This window comes from Apodemus sylvaticus, chromosome 15, assembly GCF_947179515.1.
Source record: "Apodemus sylvaticus chromosome 15, mApoSyl1.1, whole genome shotgun sequence".
Classification (NCBI taxonomy): domain Eukaryota; kingdom Metazoa; phylum Chordata; class Mammalia; order Rodentia; family Muridae; genus Apodemus; species Apodemus sylvaticus.
In genome coordinates this window covers 56,100,128-56,122,385 of record NC_067486.1, presented here as the reverse complement: position 1 = coordinate 56,122,385, position 22,258 = coordinate 56,100,128, and the positions used below count along the sequence as shown (strand labels likewise).

At 42.8% G+C, this 22,258-nt stretch overlaps 1 protein-coding gene across 4 annotated transcripts in view; it reads right to left on the bottom strand.

Annotated features, from left to right (window-relative positions):
- Positions 1-12,715: 12,715 nt before the first annotated feature.
- Positions 12,716-22,258, bottom strand: part of Atp6v1a (ATPase H+ transporting V1 subunit A) — a 51,802-nt gene continuing 42,259 nt past the window's right edge. For all 4 annotated transcript variants that reach the window (XM_052159164.1, XM_052159161.1, XM_052159162.1 and 1 more), the window contains exons 13-15: positions 18,052-18,146; positions 16,372-16,543; positions 12,716-14,953 (exon numbers count right to left, since the gene is read on the bottom strand). In XM_052159164.1, coding sequence (XP_052015124.1) covers positions 14,861-14,953; positions 16,372-16,543; positions 18,052-18,146 — 360 coding nt within the window. In that variant the 3' untranslated portion in view covers positions 12,716-14,860. The remainder of the gene's footprint in view (positions 14,954-16,371; positions 16,544-18,051; positions 18,147-22,258) is intronic.

Below are 22,258 nucleotides of genomic sequence, written 5' to 3'. Positions count from 1 at the left end.
ACCTGCACCAGAATCCGCAGAAACCTGGGACCCAGCTACACTAAGGTGCCTCCGAAACTAGAGGCCAATGAGAGGTGGATATCCTCCACCATCCGCTCCTCTCCAGTAGCAAACTAAACTTTTCAGATACACGAGTCCTTAAAGCCACGGCTTGCAGAGAAACCGTTTACTGAGAAACAAATAAAATGCGGAATGCAAACAATGGAAAACAGAGACAGAATGAAGAGAGCTGCCGAGAAGATGCTGGAGGCAGTTTCTAGAATGGCCAGTGTGGACCTGTTCTGGAAGGCGAGCGGTTTAGACTGGAGCAGGCCCACCTAAGGAAGACTCTGGATGAGCACGTCTTCTCCCAGACCGCACAGCCTCCTCCCTCCCTTTTCACAGAACTCTCCCATGAGCCAGGGCGGCGTCTTTGGCTTCGGTTTCCTTCCCCGTGTTCTGCTGCTTCACCCCGCGGAGGGTTTCCTCCGTCGCTCCTGAAAGCCAGAGGCAGCTGTAGAAGGTTCAGGAACAGAAAGCGTCAGATAATCCATTCTCTGAGCATCATTTTACCAAATACTCATCTTTTGGTCAGTTGTTCCAGGAACCAGGGACTTGTGCCTTTTAGGACAACCTCAGACCCTGCACACTGACTTCCCTGGAAAGACACTCATGAACTCTCAAATTACGGCCCAGGGCCCTGATAGGTGCATTTTTCTCCGAGGACCTCTATGTCTGTGGTTCTTTTTTGGGGGGCAGGGGGTGTGTTTCGAGACAGGGTTTCTCTGTGTAGCCCTGACTGTCCTGGACCTCACTCTGTAGACCAGGCTGGCCTCGAACTCAGAGGTCAGAGGTCGAACTCCCAAGTGCTGTGGGTCGTGACTCCTTTGTAGGTCGAACCACATTTTCACAGGGGGTGCCTAAAACCACCAAAAAATGCAGTGATTTGCACTACAATAGATAAGTTTCAAAATTACAAGTATGGAGTAGCAACAAAAATGATTTTATGGTTGATGGTAGGGTGACCCCAATGAAGAACTATATGAAAGGGCTCCAACGTTAAGAAGGTTGAGAACCACTACTCTACGTGACAGTGCAAAGAAAAGTGACCTTTTTTACGAGGTAAGATGGGTTCTTGTGCCGGGTGGTGGTGGCGCACGCCTGTAATCTCAGCACTTGGGAGGCAGAGGCAGGTAGATTTCTGAGTTCAAGGCCAGCCTGGTCTACAGAGTGAGTTCCAGGACAGCCAAGGGCTACACAGAGAAACCCTGTCTTGAAAATACCAAATCTAAATAAATAAATAAATAAATAAACAAACAAATAAATAAATAAATAAATAAATAAATAAAAGATGGGTTCTTGCTATACAGCTCCTCTATACTATAGTTAGGAATACACATGTGGATGACCCAATTTTAAATTAAAACAGTTACTGATTAATGCCAAAGTCAACAAAATGCCTTCCTTTGGGGCAAAGAAAATGGAAGCAATTGGGTAGGAACATAGAGAGGTTTTCTATGTGTATGTGTGTGTGTATGTGTATGTGTGTGTGTGTATACTCACATGTGTGGAGGATGAAACCCATGTCCACGCACACAGTGAACAGGAACCCTGAAAATGAGTTAAATTCCAGCCCTTCAACACCTGACTTGTTAAATATCTCTGTATTTTGATTGCTATTATCTTCAGACAGACTTTCTACCTAGCGCTTAGCACAGGCTGGCCTGGAACTTGTGATTCCCCCTTTTCAGGCCCCAGAGTGGGGGGTTACCAACACATGCCACCACTTTCACCTCAACCACTTTCCTCTTTATCATCCAGAAATAAAATCAATAATTTACATGCATGATTTATAAATAAAAATTAACACTCGGTTCAAATATAAGAAAAGTATCGTGAAATATGTAATTCAAAATGTAAATGTGCAGGCATTTCTAGAAAGAAAATATAATTATGGGGAGTAAAGAGCTGACTCAGTGGTTAAGAGTGCTTACATGTGGTACTCCTCAATTTATGCAGGTATTAATTAATTTAAAAGCACAATTAGATATTTGTGTGTACAGTTAGAGTTACTGTGATGCTAACACCCCAAGCCAGAGCACTGGCATCTTGAAAAGCAACTGGAAACTAAACCAACAAAGAAAACTGTGTAGAATGTTACTTCTCCAAATGGTGAACAATTCTTGAATAATTTCCCCCAAGAAATGAAATATACTTTCTCCTTATTGTGCATATTACTTACAGTCCTGCAATTTAGAGCTTCTATTAAGAACCATGCCCGGAATTCTGTGTGTTTCTATGGAACAGTGGGCTTAGTTGTAGACACAGAGAATTATAAACAAGTGCGTAGCTTGTGAGATTGTCTGAGAGGACATGGAATTTTTGAAGAGTACAGGGTGTCTCTTCATTCCCTCATGTGTCAAGATGCCTGGCATCTCTGACCCTCACCACTAAATACTGTCACTGCCAAAGACATCCCCATGGCACACACACAGATATTACTATTTCTGAAACTTTCATTTCCAAAATGACCCCATTGAGAAAACCTGAATTTTAATCTTGGTATACATCTACTTGGAATTAAGGATATATATCCTTAGTTAGATATATATCTATATATCCTTAATTATATATATATATATATATATATATATATATATATATATCCTTAATTGTCTTCATTAGGGTTTCTATTGTTGTGAGGAGACACAATGACCACAGGATTTCATGGTGTTTTTGCTTCAACAAAACACCATGACCAAAAAGCAAGTTGGGGAGGAAAGGCTTTGTTCAGCTTACACTTCCACATTGCTGTCCATCACCGAAGGAAGTCAGGACAGGAACTCACTCACACAGGTTGGAACCTGGAGGCAGGAGCTGATGCAAAGGCCATGGAGCAGTGCTGTTTACTGACTTCCTTCCCATCGCTTGCTCAGCCTGCTTTTTTATAGAACCGAAGACCACCAGCCCAGGGATGGCCCCACCCACAATGGGCTGGGCCCTTCCATCAATAACTAATTAAGAAAATGTCGTATGGCTGGATCTCATGGAGACTTTTTTTCAACTGAGGCACCTTCCTCTCCGATGACTGTAGTTTTTGTTAAAGTGACACACACAACCAGCCCGTACAGGCAGGCTTGCAGTTTAGAAGTTTAGTCCAACATCACTGTTGAGGGACGCATGGCAGCACACGGGCAGACTTGGTGCTGGGGAGGTAACTGGGAGAGATTCATCTGCATTGGCAGGCAGCAGGAAGAGCACTGGACCCAGCGTGAGCACTGAAACCCCAAACCCCACCCCTAGTGACACATTTCCTCTAACAAGGCCATACTCTAATAATAGCGTCACTCCCAGGTGACCAAGCATTCAAATACATGAGCCTATGAGGGCCATTACTATTCAAACCACAATTTTCTAATTTGCTTTGGAGGATGGTATGATATTATCACAAAGCAGTGGTCAATGAATATTAGTAGAAATATAGTTAAAGGGGAGGTGTCTTAGTTAGGGTTTCTACTGCTATGAAAAGACACAACGACTACCACAATTCTTATAAAAGAAAAGCATTTAATTGGGGTTGACTTACAGTTCAGAGGTTTAGTGTGTTATCATCATGGTGGCATGTAGGCAGACATGGGGCTGGAGAAGGAGCTGAAAATCCTACATGTGGATCCACAGGCAGCAGAAGGAGACTGTGTGCCACACTGGGCACAGCTTGAGTATATGTGACTTCAAAGTCCACCCCCACAATGACACACTTCCTCCAACTAGGCAACACCTATTTCAACAAGGCCATAGCTCCTAATAGTGCCATGCCCTATGGACCAAGCATTTGAACACATGAGTCTCTGGAGGCCATTCCTGTTCACACCACCTTTTGGTCTTCCTGATGGTAGGAATGTGATATGTGGGCTTGATGGTAGGAGCCATCTTAGACCTGCTGGGCTTTGGAAGAGTTGCTGATGGCTGCCAGCAGGTGGGATCTTTTTCTACATCAATTAAAAAAAAATTGAAGACAGGAAAACATGTCAGCAAAATGTGAAAGTTCAGTGACCAAGCATTACAGACTTTAGAGAGAAGGGACCCCAGACCTGGACAGCACTGACTTTGAGGGGTTCAGGTGTCCCCTGGTGACTCCCCCAACTCTCCTATTGGACCTAAGGTGTTCATGGGCCCCTGGTGTAGGGGTTGGGTCTTTTGCTTCTGAAAGAATGTACTGCTAGGATGGGCTGTCACCACTCAGATGGACCCCTTTTTGGTTTTAACCAAGAGAGAAACTTAAGGCAGAGAAAGAGATGTGGAGACTGATGTCCCTCCCCACTTTCTTCCCCTGGGGCCCAGGGACTCATTACCTCCCACCCCAACATCCCCACTCCATTTTAAAACAGAAATGTGCAGGCATTGGAAAGATTTGGAGAAACTGCAGAAAGAGGAAGGTATCTGGTCTTCCCTTGCTTATCCCTGAAAAATGTAATTAAAATGGCTCTGATTTTAACCTTGGTCTGGAGCAGGTGATCTGAGAGGCAGCCTCCTTGTACCTGAAGGAAAATAACACATTTATCTCTTGAAGACAAACTGTGACAGAGGAGAATCTAAACAGATTGTGGAGCCTCCTCTGTTCAGAAGAAATGGAGCATACACCATTTTCCCACTCTTCACAGAGCAACCTGTGGGTAGTTAAGCCCGTGTGTTTCTTCAGGTCCTCGTGTATTTTGAATCCTCTTGCATTAGGTTTAAGCCTTACATTAAATATCCTTGTTGCTTCTTCCTGCCCCACCCCCATGAATCCATCTTTAGTTTCTCTTCTGCTTAATGTGCACAATGCATAGATGATTCCTAGGGAATTCATTTTTCATAAATGTGAAATTTTAGAATGTTTTATTTTTAGTTGTGTGTGCACGCATGTGCATGCACACGTGGTGTGTGTGTGTGTGTGTGTGTGTGTGTGTGTGTGTGTGTAGGCATGCAGTACCCACAGAGGTTAGAAGAGAACATCAGATTCCCTGGAGCTGGAGTCACAGCAATTGTAAGCCATCAGACAGAGGTGTTGAGAAAGAAACCATGCAAGAACAGAACGTGTTCCTAACCACTGAGCCATCTCTCCAGTGTCTCCTAAAAGTCAATGTTGGGGATATGGCACGATGACCTTTGCTCACAGAACAGGCAATTTTCATTCATTTATCTGTCCCTTCCTTCTTACCTTTTGAGTTACTTTTTTCTCTTTCTGTGATAAGACATCATGAACCAATGCAACTTACACATGAAAATGTTTCTTGGGATTCACAGTTCTACAAGGCTAGTTCATGATCATCATAGTGGGGAGCACGGGAGCAGGTTATCTGAGAGACAGGCAAGTACGCTGGCACAGGAGCAGTAGCTGAGAGCTCACATCCTGATCCAAAGGCAGGAGGCAGAGAGCTAACTGGGAATGGCATGGACTTTTGAAACCTCCGAAGAGGCCACACCCCCCCATCCTTCCCAAGCAGTTCTACCAACCGGGGGCAAAGATTTCCCTTTGTGTGTGACAAGGTAGTCCAAGTTGACTTGAACTGCCCATGAAACTGAGTTCCACCTTGAGTTGATCCTCCTGCCTCCATCTCCCAAATGTTGGGATTACAAGACACAATTCCCCAATATGGGCCATTTTCTACACATAATAGATTGTGACTGATTTGTAAATGACTTCAAGGAGCTCAAGTAGATTGAATTAGGAGTGAGAATGACTTAACGCAGGGAATGTGGTTCATGCAAAATTCCCTTTGGTATAAGGGCAAAGCAGCAGCAGGGGCAGGGGGTGTGTTTGCAGTTGTGAGTTCCTACTTCAGGACCTCTACAGAATGTCTAATTTGTACTTTATGTTTTTCATTTTATCGCTTTGACAATCACATGATTCAAATATCCCTAATTATGAAGTTCTCTGTTTTAGTTAGGGTTACTATTGCCTGAAAGACACACCATGACTGGAAAGCAAGTTGGGGAGGAAAGGGTTAATTGGGCTTACACTTCCACATTGTAGTCCATCACTGAAGGAAGCCAGGACAGGAACTCAAACAGGAGAGGAAACTAGAAGCAGGAGCTGATGCAGAGGCTGCAGAAGGGTGCTGCTTACTGGCTTTCTCCTTGTGGCTTGCTTAGCCTGCTTTCTTATAGAACCCAGAACTGCCACACCAACCCAGGGATGATACCACTCATTGATCACTAATCCTAAGTGAGGCAACCCATTCACAAAAGAACACACATGGAATGCAGTCACTGATAAGTGGATATTAGTGCAGAAGCTCTGAATACTCAAGACACAACTCACATATCAAATGATTCCCAAGAAGGAAGGAGAGGGCCCTGGTCCTGGAAAGGCTTGATGTAGCATTGTAGGGGAATACCAGGACGTAGAAGTGGGAGGGGGTTGGGTGGAGGGAAGAGGGCTTATGGGACTTATGGGAAGGGGGAACCGGGAAAGGGTAAATCATTTGGAATGGAATCAAAGAATATAGAAAAAAGAAATGCCTTACACCAGGATTTTGTGGAGGCATTTTCTCAACTGAAGTTCTCCCCTTTCAGATAACTCAAGCTGACACAAACCTAGCCAGGATATAGCCACATGTGAAGTTTTTACAGAGAGAGAAGAGAGAGAGAGAGGGAGAGAGAGGGAGAGAAGGGGGGGGAGAGAGGGAGAGAGAGAGAGAGAGAGAGAGAGAGAGAGAGAGAGAGAGAGAGAGAGAGAGAGAGAGAGTTCCTACAGAAGCCAGAAGAGGGTGCTGGATCCCTGGAGCTGGGGTCACAGGCAGCTGTGAGCTGCAGGACCTGGGGGCTTGGAACCAAAGTCTAGTCCTCCAAAGAGCAGCAAGCACTCTTAGTTGTTGAGATGTTTCTCAACATCTCAGGTCACTAGTCGCCTGACAGTCTTTTTTTTTTTTTTTTTTTTTTTTTTTTTTTTGGTTTTTTGGATTTGGTTTTTTCAAAACAGGGTTTCTCTGTGTAGCCCTGGCTGTCCTGGAACTCACTCTGTAGACCAGGCTGGCCTTGAACTTAGAAATCCGCCTGCCTCTGCCTCCCAGAGTGCTGGGATTATGGGCCTGCGCCACCACTGCCCAGCTTCTGACAGTCTTTTAAATATACATTTAGGGAGCTCTTACATCTTACCTGATGCTAAAATAGTTAAACTGGCTTTTAGCTCACAGGTACTATTGCTGAAATCCTTGTTGGCAGGCAACATCCTTTTACGGTTTCTGTAATCTGAGGACTAAGAGATAAAGACGAAACAGATCTGGCCATTTCAGGATGAGTGTCAACTCTGGCAATGTTTACCCCAGAGCGTCCACCAGAAGTGGCCACATGTAAGTCACGCCTCTGAGCACGTTGATGTCTCGTCCGTCCTGCTTTCGCTCCCTTTCCTTTCTGTTGGCTCCTATTGAGCGACTTGTACCCCAATTTCCATTTTAGTAGTTGCTCCCAAAGAACCAGCCTGCAATGCAATGCGTGGGAAACGCAGCGCTAAATCACTTTTTAAGGGACTTCGACAAAGGAGAGTCCATAACGACTTTAAAATAAAGTGCGAGATTTGAAAATAAAGGCTGTGAGTATGGTTTTATGTGATTGAAGGCAATTTAGAGCTTTTACACAAGGTGTCCCAAAACTCTTAGTGCAATTTTAAGTCATCAAGTAAATGCTAAATGTACTAGCTATTTGGGAGTCATGAACATAGAAGAGCTGTTCAGATGACGGTTAAAATATGAACTAAAAACCATCATGATAGAGTAAAGAAAAAGGGGTTTTAAATCCCGGACAAATTTTTTAAAATGAGATTGAATTATAGTCCTTGTAATTATATTCATGAGCTAAGCCTTCAGCATCATTTCCTTTGCTTCCTTTTAAGATCTCCTGCTTGTAGAGGTGCGTGGAGAATAGGCACGACTACCCCACTGAGTGTATCCCCCGAACAACCATGGAATCATTTGAAATAAAATGTATAAAAAATACTGCTCAACTTTCATGATTTAGGAAAACTCTGTCCCACTGGCAGACAACACATGTGACTCAGCGCAGCACTGTTGAGGGCTCGTACCAACGGATGTCAAGATAAAACTATATGTCAAAACCGTACAACACTGAGACTGTGATAAAACTACTTCAGTGTGTGAGAGCATCCTTATTTCAGTTTAAGTCTCCCGTGTTACCCTTTACAGCTAAGTATCGAAGCTAAGCATCGTCCTCAGATTTGCCCCACTGTTAAGAATCAACTGGGAGGTCTCTGAGCATGGATTCTACTACCCCTTCTATCTAGACTTGGAAGACCCCAAGTTGGTTCAGGGCAGGGCCTAGACATCAGCATTATTAACCCAAGACTATATGTTCTTATCTTTGGACAATGGGAGAACATCTCATTAAAACACATATATGATCATTTAATACCTTGACCCTGTTTTTAAGCATTCATTGCTACTTTGAGGGCTTACTTAAAAGCAACTGAACACATACTTGTATGAATTTGCCTGTACTATTACAGATGAGACAATTAGCATTCCATGACTGTGTAGTCTGACTAACTCTGCACTCTGTTCCAAGAACAGATAAGTTCTCAAACCCTTAACGGTTCATCTGACAAAAGAAGCTACTGGCTGCAAAGAGAGCAGAAAACTCCTTTGTTGTTGTTGTTGTTGTTTTTGTTTTTTCGAGATAGTGTTTCTCTGTGTAGCCCTGGCTGTCCTGGAACTCACTCTGTAGACCAGGCTGGTCTAGAACTCAGAAATCCACTGAGCAGAAAACTCCTAAATTGAAAAGTTTGGGCTGCAAGTGATAGAGCACCTGACTAATATGCCAAGGTACCAAGTTTGATCCTGAACGTCAAAATAAATAAGTATATAAATAATTTAAATGTAATAAAATTAAATTCCACTTCCAGGAGAAAAGAGCAAGCTAAAAAGCCAAACAAAAATAAAATCATTAGGTAAACATTAATATTATTTCTAGCTTATGGCTGTCATCATTATTAGTGTGGGTATGGGCTTGCCAGTTCGAGTGTATGAGGTCAGAGCACCGCTTATAGAGTCGGTTCTCTTTCTACCTTTATGTGCATTCTGTAGCTCACACTCAGACTGTCAGGCCTTCGTGACAAGCACCTTTTAACCCGCTAAGCTATTTCACTGGCCACTGAGAGTACTTTTTATTTTATTATTTTTTAGACCTATTTCTGTGTGTGACTTTACCTGCATGTGTAGTATGACTATATACCATGTGTGTGGCTGTGCTCAAGAAAATCAGAAGAATTCATTGGATCCTCTGGAACTGGAATTTTGGGTGGTTGCAAATCCCACAAGACGATGCTGGGAATCAAACTCAGGCCCCCATCAAGAGCAAAACATGCTCTTATCTGCTAACCCACTTAATATTTTTAAACCATGATGTTTCATAGGATAAAATGAATTAAAATACTTGAAATTCCTTAGTCATAATTATGATTTTTCAAAGTAAACTCACTGCAGTATAACATACACACATACATGAAGTATAACTTGCATAAAGACTTGAGTCATGTCATTTTTTTAAAATAGGTTTTTAAAATTCCTTATTTTTGATAATATTATATTATTTCCCCCTTCCCTTCCATCCTCCAAACACCCCTTCTTGCTCTTTCAAATTCATGGCTCCTTTTCTCACTAATTATTCCATACATATAGGTACATAATGTTTTATATAATATTACTTGTATATATGTTGATTGATATATCACAAAACTACATGAAGTAATGAGGTACTCTATAAAGTTTTAGCACATGCAACACATATGAATTGTTACTAAGTTACCACACATAGGCCTGCAGGACCCAGAGCCTCACTTACACCTGAAACCCTCTTCCAGATGATTGTTATTTCCCTCTTTCCTCAGAGTATGCAGCTGCTAACCTGACTTCAAATTTTGGTTTTGAATTTTATATATGGTGGGTGATTTTTGCTTGGATTTTTTTAAGACTTATTTATGTATGAGTACACCATTGCTGTCTTCATACACACCAGAAGAGGGCATCCGATCTCATTACAGATGGTTGTGAACCACCAAGTGGTTACTGGGAATTGAACTCAGGACCTCTGGAAGAGCAGTCGGTGTTCTTAACCGCTGAGCTATCTCTCCAGCCCCTGCTTGGCTTCTTTTAATGTTATGGCTGTGAGTCATGCCTGGCTCAGTTTCATTTCTGTAATTCTGTGCAACTATAAACAACCACACGTTCTAGGCAGTGATTCTTTGTGAGAACAGCTGTCAATGGAAGGTTGGCAGGGGCTGGCTGTCACCCGATGCTCTGCCTCCTGGTGGATACCCGAGATGTGTATCCTCCTCTAGTTCCCAGAATTCCCCAGCAGCACTGTGTCCCACAGGCTAAGGTTTGTTAACTTGATTGACAATGATTTTTTTTTTTGAGTGGGGAGGGGGTCAGTTCAGGCTTCTCTTTGTAGCGCCGACTGTCCTTCAACTTACTCTGTAGACCAGGCTAGCCTAGAACTCTCAAAGCTCCATCTGCTTTTGTGTCCTGAGTGCTGGGATTGGCATGTGTTGCCATGCCTGGTGACAATTTATTGGTCCCTTTCCATTCTGTCCACTTTGTCTGTCCATTTTGTACCCCTCCCTCCCCCCAACTGATGTTTCCTGGAGATGCTAAAGTCAAATACTTGTTTCAGTGACAACTTCCACAGAAACTAACTTTTGGGCTGACGTCTGTGCCATTTTAATACTCACTTGAGAAGACTGGTTCCTTTGTGCTCTTAGAGTTAAAATATGCTGGACACACTGACATATCACCCAGCACACTAAAAACAACCCACTCTGTAATGAATAAACCTCCCATGAATTTCTTGTGGACTGAACATTTCTTGGACTTCCCATGGCAGACAGCCATTGGTTTTGGGGTGTTTTTTTTGAAGGTTTATTTATTATTTATTATATGTAAGTACACTGTAGCTGTTTTCAGACACACCAGAAGAGGGCGTCGGATCTCATTACCGGTGGTTGTGGGATGTGAACGTAGGACCTTCAGAAGAGCTCTTAACCGCTGAGCCATCTCACCAGCCCTGAGACAGCCATTGTTAAAACACTTTGTAAGCCACTTAATTAGTCCCACATATATATTCTATCAGTTATTGTGGTGGTTTGAATAAAAATGACCCCCATAGGTTCATAGGGAGTGGCCTTGAGATGGCACTCTCTTCCGGCTGCCTCCGGATCCAGATGTAGAACTCTCAGCTCCTCCTCCAGCACCATGTCTGCCAGCATTCCACCATGCTTCCCAGCATGATGATAACAGACTGAACCTCTGAACTGTAAGCCAGCGTCAATTAAATATTTTCCTTAATAAGAGTTACCTTGGTCACTGTGTCTCTTTACAACAATGAATCCCTAAAACAGTTCTGCTTTTCTTGAGAACCCCAACTAATAACCTTGGTTGCCAATTTGACTGGACCTAGAATCAACTGAGAGTCAAGTGTCTGGACACACCCATGAGGGCCCAAGAGAAAGAAAGGACTTTTGCTTTTTTCCTGCTTGCTCTCAGGTGGTGCAGGCAAATTAAATTCAGTGACTCTGCTGCTGCCATGGTCCCTGCTGCTACCATTCTTCACTGACATCACAACTCAGGCTTCATGGCTTCCTGCATGACTGAAGACGACTGGCTCTTTAGTCTGGGCCTTCGGCACCAGACTGTGATGCTAAGGCCACAGCCTGTACTGCAAAGTCATCAGATTCTAGACATATCCAGGGTAAGACAGCCATTTTGGGACTACTCAGTGCATATTGTATAAGCCAACCCAATAATCCCCTCGAGTCGTGACAGGCCGAGAGGGGCCTATAAATAGTAGTAAAGCTTATTTCTTGATATGGCTGTGCAGCCATTTCCAGAGATGGTTAGTATGTCATCTAAGAAAGGCCAACCCTAAATGTGGTTGGCACATCCTGTGGGTACTGTGTGTCGGTGGTACTCTAATCCCCATTCCACCGCCCTCTGGGAAGCTCACCTGACTAAGTCTGAGGAAGAGAATGGCTATGAAGTGGATCACATTTTCATTGATTTTAAATTGTACTTAAAAAAAAAATGTCCCACCATGGGACCCTGGCGGAACAAAGGCAGGAAGAAGGAGACAGCTATGGAACTCCTGTCTTCTGAACACCTGTTGCTCATCCGGAGTCCAGCTGCTCCAGCCTTTCCACATGAGCTCTGGAGGTTCCCTGAGTCCCTCTTGGACTGAGGCTTCCCAACTTCTTGGACTGAGTAGCTACTGGGCACTATCTGTTGAGCATGAGATGGCCACCGTTGGACTACGCAGTCCCGGCCACACAAGCCAATCTGATAACCCCCACATATGTGCATCTAGATAGCATATTGGAAAGCAACAATGGGTGTTGGTAAATTGTTACATTAGTCTAATTGTTTGCATTACAAGACTTAGCTAAATTGACAAAAATTGAAATGAGCATTACGGATTGCCTCTAACCTTGAAAAAGTTAACTCACTTATAATGGGAAAACATTCTGCACACTGTATTTCCCAACTGCCATGTGCTGTGATTATAGGATGTTGTACAGACTATTGTGAATCCCACAATCCAACCTCAAGATGCAAATAATATATATACGGTAAAACGCTTTCAAAAGGACACATTGTATATTAAGTCAAAATATAAGGTGTAATGTTTTCTCAGAGCTTCCCCCCCTCCCCCCCGCCTTCCCCCGCAAGAAGAATAAAAAGGGAAAAAGTTAACTTAAATCCACTTTTTATTTTTCATAGATTTTAATAATTATACATTACTCTTAACATAAAGATAGTGAAATCTTAAGGATAAGGAGGCAATTTATATAGCCTCTTCTATTCATTGTTCAGGATGAAAGTTTCCAAAGGGCATAGGTATGAGATTTAACACTGGAAAAATACATATGAAACTTGTTTAACCGGCTGCACTTAGGAGCAGGCACAGCACAATAAATAGAGAACTGCATAATCTTTTAAAAAGACTGCTATGTTTTAACACATCCTTACTAAAGACGCACTATCAGTGAACAATCTGAAGCTCTACAGTGTGGATGAAGGGAAAGTTACAGTGAAGATCTGGGCCTTGTTTCTGTAGCGTCTTTACACTCATACATCAACAGTCTTAGAGCGAGGAAGAATGCACATCTCAAATCCAGGACAACAAAAACAAACTTGGTCAAGTAGTTTCTTGGGATCATTCACTCTGATCACAAGCCTAGCTTGCTGGTCGTATAAGCAGAGGGTTTGAAATCTTCTCCTCTCCACTAGTCAGGGCTTCTGGGCGGAAAGCCACATTGGAAGTGAACCGATTAAGCAGCACCGTTAACCCCCCCTCCCTTTCAAGAAGTCATTGTGTAATCCATAACTGTCAACAGTGGTCAATAGGTGGAAGAACATCCTTCTTGAATAGCAGTCCACCGTGTAGACATGCACTAGCAAGGATTTACACATCACATCTGAAGTCTATACTAACTGTGTCACCAAAAGACCCTAAGAAATGCACTACCTAATAATTTAAACAACACACCAAGGCTTATAATAAATACTTCACGTAGTACACTTGTGCACTTGAGTGTTAGCCATCTTCCAATAGCCTTCCCCTCCTGAAGAGGAAGCACGGGCCAGCACTCGCAGCCTGAGAGAGAACAGGGAGCTGGCTCTCGAGCTCTCTGAAGCGAGCCTTATTATGCAAATGTGGGAATTATTATTTAAACAACTGAAACAGCAAGACAAAAATTGATCTTTTCTTTTTTTTTTTGTTACCAGTTAAATACAAGAACAACTTTTATCTCTATTAACAGAAAGGAAGCTGCTGTACCAGATACTTTTAAGAAGCTTTCTGAGCCAGTGAAAAAGAAAACACATAAAATATTTTCTACAATTGGTAAGCTTGCTGTTTTCAGAAAGTCAGCAGGTAAACAAACAGGTGACCTTGTGAGAACATGTACCATGTGAAAACAATGCCACTCTGGCCCCAAACTCCTATGGCAGGAGGCAGGTGGTTCTCCAGGGGCGACTGCCTGCGGCACTGCTGTGTGTCTGCGGTACTCTAATCCCCACCCCACCGCCCTCTGGGAAGCTTGCCTGACTAAGTCTGAGGAAAAGAATGGCTATGATGTGATCACATTTTCAATGATTTTTAAATTGTACTTAAAAAAAAGTTTCCTAGTAATTGAGTATATAAAAGTCCTTGATATTAAATTTCTCTTAGTGAAATAAAATACGCCTTAACAAGATGACGTCAGTTTAAGTCTGACCACTCGGCTCTTTCCTTCCTCTCACATTTTCAGAGGGAACTGATATCTATTATGTTCAGCCTTGTAAATGTCTGTTAGAAAACAAAATAGTTCCCACGTGCCCCACAAACTGTCCTGATTGATACTGGGGAAGCTACAGATAATTGGAACATTAATCTTTTATGTTTTTAAATGGAAATATTTCCTGCAAAACACTAAGTTGTAAGCGGTCTAACTATAGACACTGAGTCGTTTAAGTACCATCCACAGTGCTGAGATCTGGCCTTTCACTCCCAACAGAGCCCACACAGCAGTCCTGTTTACAGTTTCCTGGAGACAAGGGAAGGGGTGGTCACCTTACATACAGGCTTACAGTATGACTCATGTTACGATGCACATGTTACATGTGTACCATATGCACTACGTGTACTCAGAAAAAGGCCAGGGAGCTCCTGCAAACACTGGAACACGGGAATGTTTGTTTTATAAGACCTACCAAAGAAACAGCAAAATGAACAAGAACTCAGAGGCACTAGTCTCAAAGCTGCACAATACGGAAGCAGAGGGTTGGAGATGAGAAACTCAGGAAAATATCCATGTGTGAGCTTGCCGAGGAAGAGGAAAGAAGTCACAGTCCTAGTCCTCAAGGCTACGGAATGCGTTCTGCATGTCTTCAAGGAGCTGGGCATAGTCGGCCTTGATCTTTGCCTCCCCATCTTTCACTGGATCCTGAAAAAGAAAATAATACAAATTTACCTCCAAAAAATAATTTTCAAGATGTGTGATAGGTTATTTATTAATATGGAGTATCAACTTAAGTTGAGGACACTGATAAATCACAGGTAAACCCAACTTTCTTTTTCAGTGGAAATGTGCAAGTGGACTAAAACAATACCAAACATTTTATTTGTGAATTCTGCCTGCTATTGACTCTCAATGATCAAACCTCAGCGATGTGTAAACTAGTGGGAATCTTGTAGCATCGCACATTGTGTGATACACATGTGTGTATACAAGAGGAAATAAAAATTCAGTGAATTTCCTATTCAAGGCCTGGTGGCATCACTCAGACGAAGGGGAAACATGGACAATAATCTAATACAGCTCATTTAACTGAATCCAGGTCCTCAGGTTAAACAGCCAGTGCCATTAGCCACTAGGTCACCTTGTGGCCTCTGTTTCTAAAGTAAATAAATAAATCCAGAGCATCTTTTTTAATGGATGATTACTATATATGCCTGTAAACCATGACTTGAGAAATAATGAACTGTAATCTAATTCATCAAACACTTTACATCGGTGTTTCTACTGGTGAGTTCACTTAACTGGTTAAGCTGTTTAAGAATGTGGAGGCTGGATGAGATAAAGCCCTCTAGTAAAGTAGCTGCTGTCCAGCCAAGACTTCACTTTAAACTGCCTAGTGGCTGAGACAGAGAAAATACATTAGAATGTATTCTGGATATGATATACTATAATTTTTTAATTAAAAAAATACACGTGTATGCCTGAGTATATATCTGTATATCATTTGTGTGCAAGAGCTTTGGGGGTCAGAGAGGGTGCTAGATCCTTGGACCTTCAGGAGCTGTCATCCGCCATGTGGGCTGGGATTGAACCCAGGCCCTCTGCAAGAGCAGTAAGCGCTCTTTCCAGAGGAGCATCTCTCGGCCCCCAGACATGACATACCACTACCATACCACTGGACTTCCTGAGTGACCCTAACTCGGAAGGCTGTTTTGTTTATACAGCCTAAGCAGTGTAAAATGAGAAGTGCATGCCAGGGGCTTAGAGATAAAGACTGGCTGCTTTTCCAGGGGACACGGCTTAGATCTCGGCATTCACACCAGGAATCCAACACCTACTTCTGGCCCCCACAGGTATCCGCACAGCTGTGGCACACATGTGTAGACAAATGCACATATACACATACATAAAATGAGAATAAATTTTAAACAGAAAAGAGAAATGCAAATTTCATTCCTCAGGTTTGGAACTCAAATAGGACAGGAAGGAAGAAAAACGGAGGAAGGGAGGGAAGGAGGAGAAAGAGGGAGGGAAGGAGGGAGGGACGGAGGGAGGGAGGGAGGTGTGGGGAAAAGAAGAGTTGGTTTCTTACTAACAAAAGCTGAGGCAGAAAGCAAATATACCTTGAATTTCATGGAGGACAGTTTATAGAGAATCTCCCCCATGTGCTCGCGGATAATGGACCATGTGATCTTATTGTCGCTCTGGGCAGTGGTCTCCACAGCTCGGCGGGCCATGTCATAGAATGAAATCATGTTGGACAGCATCCCCACTGTCTTGTAGAATGGACAGAACCTAGGCAAGTGAACAGCAGGAAGTTGGCAGACAGAACCTACAGAGCAAAGCACACCTTGCGACGAGGAGCTTCAGTCATCAACTACCACCCACTAATTTGCACAACAGGCATTCTGCTGCTACTGACTAGATGCTACACACGGACTGACACTGGGGGAAAGGCAGCTCAGTCCACGGCACACACGGACACGGATGTGCATGTACTGAAAGAAATGCTGACTTCTCTGCTGAGACTGTCAACCAGAGGACGATGGGGCAGGGCTGCCGCACCCCAGTGACTAGTCAGCAGTCAGCTTCACACACAATTCAGTATGTAGCTCAAGTGCTAAACCAGTTGTGTAGCAAAGGAATAATAGGAAAGCAGAGAACTGAAAAGCTGCTAAAGTTACCCTGTTCTCCCCAACCCCATACTCCATATCTTCCTCCCTCATTTTTTCTCACTGTGCTGAACCCAGGGTCTTGGGTATGCCAGGAAAGCTGCCACTTCCTCCCCACCTCCCAGTCTTGTTTCCTTTAGTATATTCATTTTTATCTACTCATACCTTTTAAAAGCACACACATGCACACACACCACAAGAGCAAAAACTCAATTCCATGTAGCCTATTATAATCTTTCTTTAGACCTCTCCTGCTTTCCTTATGCAGTGGCTCATTCAGGACAGACCAGGCTCTGGGGCTGACACACTGGCCTATTTTTTTCCTTGCCCTGCATTCTGATCAGTCCTTCCATTTGCTCGGTTTCCATCCTGGGTGTCAGTCCTTGCCTTCCATCTTCTCTGAGAGCCTCGCTTTCCTCGGCTGTGGACGCCACAGTAGCTTCTCGCTGGTTCATGAGCTGGTTAGGAGTCCGTTTCCAGCATCCACCTTACCGTAAGGAGGTAGGGGCGCATACAGATGCTACTGTGCTTGGTTTTGGGTGGTTTTGGGGGATGTAAAAATCAGGCACACTGAGCCATTTTTCCTAGTGTTCTCTTTCTCCCTCCTCTCTTTCTTTATGGAGTCAAACATGATTAAAGAAAGAGGGTATCTTAAGACAAAAGACTCAAATTCTTAATGTTTAAAACAAAACAGCCATAGCACTAGTAGAGAAAATGAAAGCGGGCAAGAACGGGCAAGTGGTGGAAGGTGGGAAGGGCACTCAGATTTTTTTGTAGCAAGAATTGTGAGACTCTTATGAAATAAGGCAGAGAAAGCACAAAACAAATCCTTAGGCCAGGCCAGTAGGAATCAGCAGGGAATTAAGCTGAGGCAGGTGCTGCTCCCCCAGGTCTGCACACAAAGCCACAGTTCACTCTAATTATAGACGGTTATGAGTGAAAACACTGTCAGAATCTGACTATCAAGCAATTGAGACAAGGGGCATTCTAGATCCTATAAACATATAAAATAAGCAATATACTGAATCACAATGCACTCATGGGAGAAAGTTTTCAATGCGCAAGCAGCTCTTTGCCAAAACACAACAGAAAATCCTCCAATAAACAAGGAAATCAGTGCGGTGAGCATACCTGTCATAAGGAGTGTACCCATTCTGCTGTAGGAAGTCATCTTTAATAAGCTTTGCAACCTCCAGAGTGATTTTATCCGTCTCTGCTAAAGATGCCTAGGAAAGAAAAGGATACTTTAAGAAATTTAATCCATCACAGGGGATCGATGGTAACAATTGTCTACATCAACATACAATCACTTATCACTAATAAAGCTTTTCAATAGTGGGAAAACAGCAAATAATGTAAAATCTAGCATTTAGCAGTTAGGCATAGTGGGCTCATGCCTATGATTCTCAGGATTTAGCCAGCCGAAGTAGGAGGATTGCTCTGAGTTCTAGGCTAGCCTGGATTGCAAAGTGATTTTCAAGCAGGTCTGAACTGAGCTTCTCAAAGTTCAGTAGTATAAAGCACAATCACATTGCTGTGAGCTGATTTTAAACTTACCCGCCTTGCCGGGCGGTGGTGGCGCATGCCTGTAATCCCAGCACTCTGGGAGGCAGAGGCAGGCGGATTTCTGAGTTCGAGGCCAGCCTGGTCTACAGAGTGAGTTCCAGGACACCCAGGGCTATACAGAGAAACCCTGTCTCCAAAAAACCAAATCAAAAAAACAAAAACAAAAAAACACACACACAAAAAACTTACCCCTCTTGTACCCCTGAGACCCTAAGTCTACAAACTACACTGCTCCCCTTCCTAGTTTAGACAGCTGGCAAGTAAGATCACAGATGGTTCTGTAACTAGCTTAGCACTGTAGCATATGATAACAAACACACTGTACTATGTATTGTCTATTCACGAATAGGTAGGCACATTGTACTAATGCACTGTTTGTTCATTCACTAATGCACTGTCTGTTCATTCACTAATAGGAAGACATTGTACTAATGCACTGTCTGTGCATTCACTGATGCACTGTCTGTTCATTCACTGATAGGAAGACATATTGTACTAATGTGCTATGTGTTCATTCACTAATAAGTGGACATTCAAGTCACTTTCACTCTTGGTTACTGTGGACAATACTGCTATCAACATGAGTAGGCTTTTAATGTTAATGTTTTTAATTATTATTTTATGTGTATGAGCACTTTGCCTGCATATTTTCATGTGCACAATGTGTATGCCTGACTCCCAGAGGTCCAAAGAAAGCACTGGATACCTTGAAACTGGGGTTAGGGATGGTTGTGAACCACCACTTGAGTGCTCTTAACCACTGAGTCATCTCACTAGCCCTAATTTCTTTTTAAAACCATCTATGCGGATGTGTGTACAGCCGTGTGTGTTCATGTGCACCATGTGTGCGCATGATTCCAGAAGCAGAAGAGGGTATCAGATGCCCTGGAACTAGAATGACATGATTGTAAGCTACCTGATGTGGGTGCAGGAAACAGAGCCTGGGTGCTCTGCCAGAGTGGTAAGTACTCTTAACTTCTGAACTTCTTCTCCAATTCCCTCTTTAGATTTGTTTTCATTGTATGTGTATGGTGTTGTGCCTGCATGTATGCCTGTGTACTATGTATGTGCAGTACTTGGCAGAAGCCAGAGAAAGGGCATGAGACCTGGAATTACAGAGGCAGCTGTGAGGCGCCAACGTAGATGCTGGGAATTGAACCCAGGTCCTCTGGAAGAGCAGCCAGTACTCTTAACTGCTGAGCCAATTCTCCAGTATCCAAGCCCCACATGTTTTTAACACTTATTTTCTAAGAATCATATACAGTATATTTGATCCTATTCTTCCCTTCCCTCAACTTCTCCCTGATGCTCCCCCACCACCCCACCCATTCTTTAAAGTACTTTTCAGTGTCCTACCCTGACACTATTACTTGAATCCAGTTTTTAAATTTGTTTGACAGAAATTTAAACAGTCCATAAAGTTACTTTGTTTTTCACATTACATAATGTTTACTATGGTGGAGAGTTACGTATTCACTTATGTGAGGGCTGTTTTATTGGTAAGCTAAGTTATAGAGCCTTAATCACTAAGTATGATTGCTTAAAATACTCTACTGTTAGCAACCACCCAGGCAAACATGAGAGAATACCATTGTTGCTGGGCTCACTAACAAAGGGACAGATCCCAGAGTTCAAGGCACTCTGGGGAGACTTATGTGCATTAGCACATTAGGTAAGGATCAAGTCTTTCATAGCTTTCTTTTCAAAAGATCTCTTTCATCTCTATTTCTTTCTTCAACCACATATAAATATTTTAAGCATGCATTATGCTTTATTTTAAATTATACAAAAATGTATAATTTATTTGGAGAAAGCATTTTCATTATTTAAAGCATTCTCTGGTGGTTTTGACATGGTGATTTTAAGATACACCATGCTGTTCTTTGCTACATAATTCACTTCTTTCAACCTTGGAAATTTCATTCTGTATGCACAGTGTCCCTTTTTTTCCGGACAGCGTTTCTCTGTGTAGCCCTGGGTATCTTAGATCTCCTTCTGTAGAGTAGGCTAGCCTTCAACTCAGAGATCCACCTGCCTCTGCCTCCTGGGGAATTACAGGTATGTGCGGAAGTTAGAGGACAGCCTTTGGAAGTTTCTTTTTCTACCTCGTGGGTTCCAGGAATTGAACTCAAGTCACTGGGCTTGGTAGCAAGTGTCTTTATCATAGATCTGTTTTTTTCTGAGGCTGGAGAGATGGTTCAGAAGACCATACATTGCTACTTCATAAGACCCAGATTTGATTCCCACACCCCTCACAACTATCTGTAACCATCTCAACTCTAGCTCCCAACAACATGCGTACTCTCATGCACATATCCACAGACAGACAGTCACGAGCTGCCACGTGCGTGCTGGGAGGCAAATGTGGTCCTTTGTCAGGAGCATACACAAAAGAAATTCCCCCAAATTTTGTTTTCTATTAATGTGAAAGTGTTTCCTGTCATGCCTAAAATTTTAACCTATTTGTAGTTTACCTCTGTATGTGGAAATGGGAAGCAACCCAGTTTTATTTGCTTCAGACACTTAGTAGTTGTGCACTGCTAACCAAAACAAGCCATCATACCTCACTTGACCTTGACACACTACGTGGTACTGAGGATCCAGATATGAAGTCTACCCTGTCCCGCTCGTCTACTGCTGCTCTTGTCTGTTATCTCACCAATACCACACACTATATATATATATATAGTTATATAGTTATATAGTTATATAGTTATATAGTTATATATATAGTTATATAGTTATATATAGTTATTACTATAGTTTCATGTTAATACCCAATAGGAGAACATCCCTTCCTTATTTACCGTTTTATCTTCCTAAGAGTTAAAGTCTAGGACAGCAAGTAAACTTCATAATGATTACTGTTTAATCAGAAGATATAACTACAGAGGACTGAGATGTAGCGCAGTAAGAGTGTTTGTTTAGTATGCAAGGGGTACAGTCTCTATGTTGAAATATGAAGTCAGTTAGAAATGTGCTTGGCAGTACACTGACTTTATAGTTCAAACAGAAGTGGTATTATAAAACTTTTGCTTTAGTGCATGTATGTATGTGAGTGCTTGTGTACATGTGTGCAAGCTACAGAGAGTTGTGGAGCCAGACAGCACTCTGCGATGTTTCTTTTCTCCTCTCACCTCTGTGAGGACTCTGAGGCCTGTACTCAGGGCACCAGACTCACATGACAGGCTCACACGGCAGCTTTACCCCTGAGCATCTTTCTGACTCATGAAATGCCTTTCTAATCTACTCCAAAGTGTAGACTGTGTTCAGATATTCTTCTCCTAGATTAATTTAAAAATGCTTTTGATAGGGGAGCTGGAGAGATGGCTCAGTGGTTAAGAGTATTGACTGCTCTTCTGAAGGTCCTGAGTTCAATTCCCAGTAACCACATGGTGGCTCACAACCATCCTAATGAGATCTGACGCCCTCTTCTGGTGTGTCTGAAGACAGTTACAGTGTACTTAGATATAATAATAAATAAATCTTAAAAAAAAATGCTTTTGATAGAAAAAAATACATTTTTACTTAGTTCATATCCACCCTCTTCTTGTCCTTTTTTTCTTTTTTCTTTATCTTTTGAGACCCGAGTCTAAACAAATGAGCAGGTTTTACTCTGTAACCTCTGGCTGTCCTGGTGCTACGCAGACGGAGCTGGCCTCCAACTCCTGTATGTACCAGCCTGTCTCCCAGATGCTGGGAGGAAGAGCGTGCCGCCATGCTAGTTATGACCTCTGGTTCGCACTGCTACTGTGAACACTACGTGCTCTGT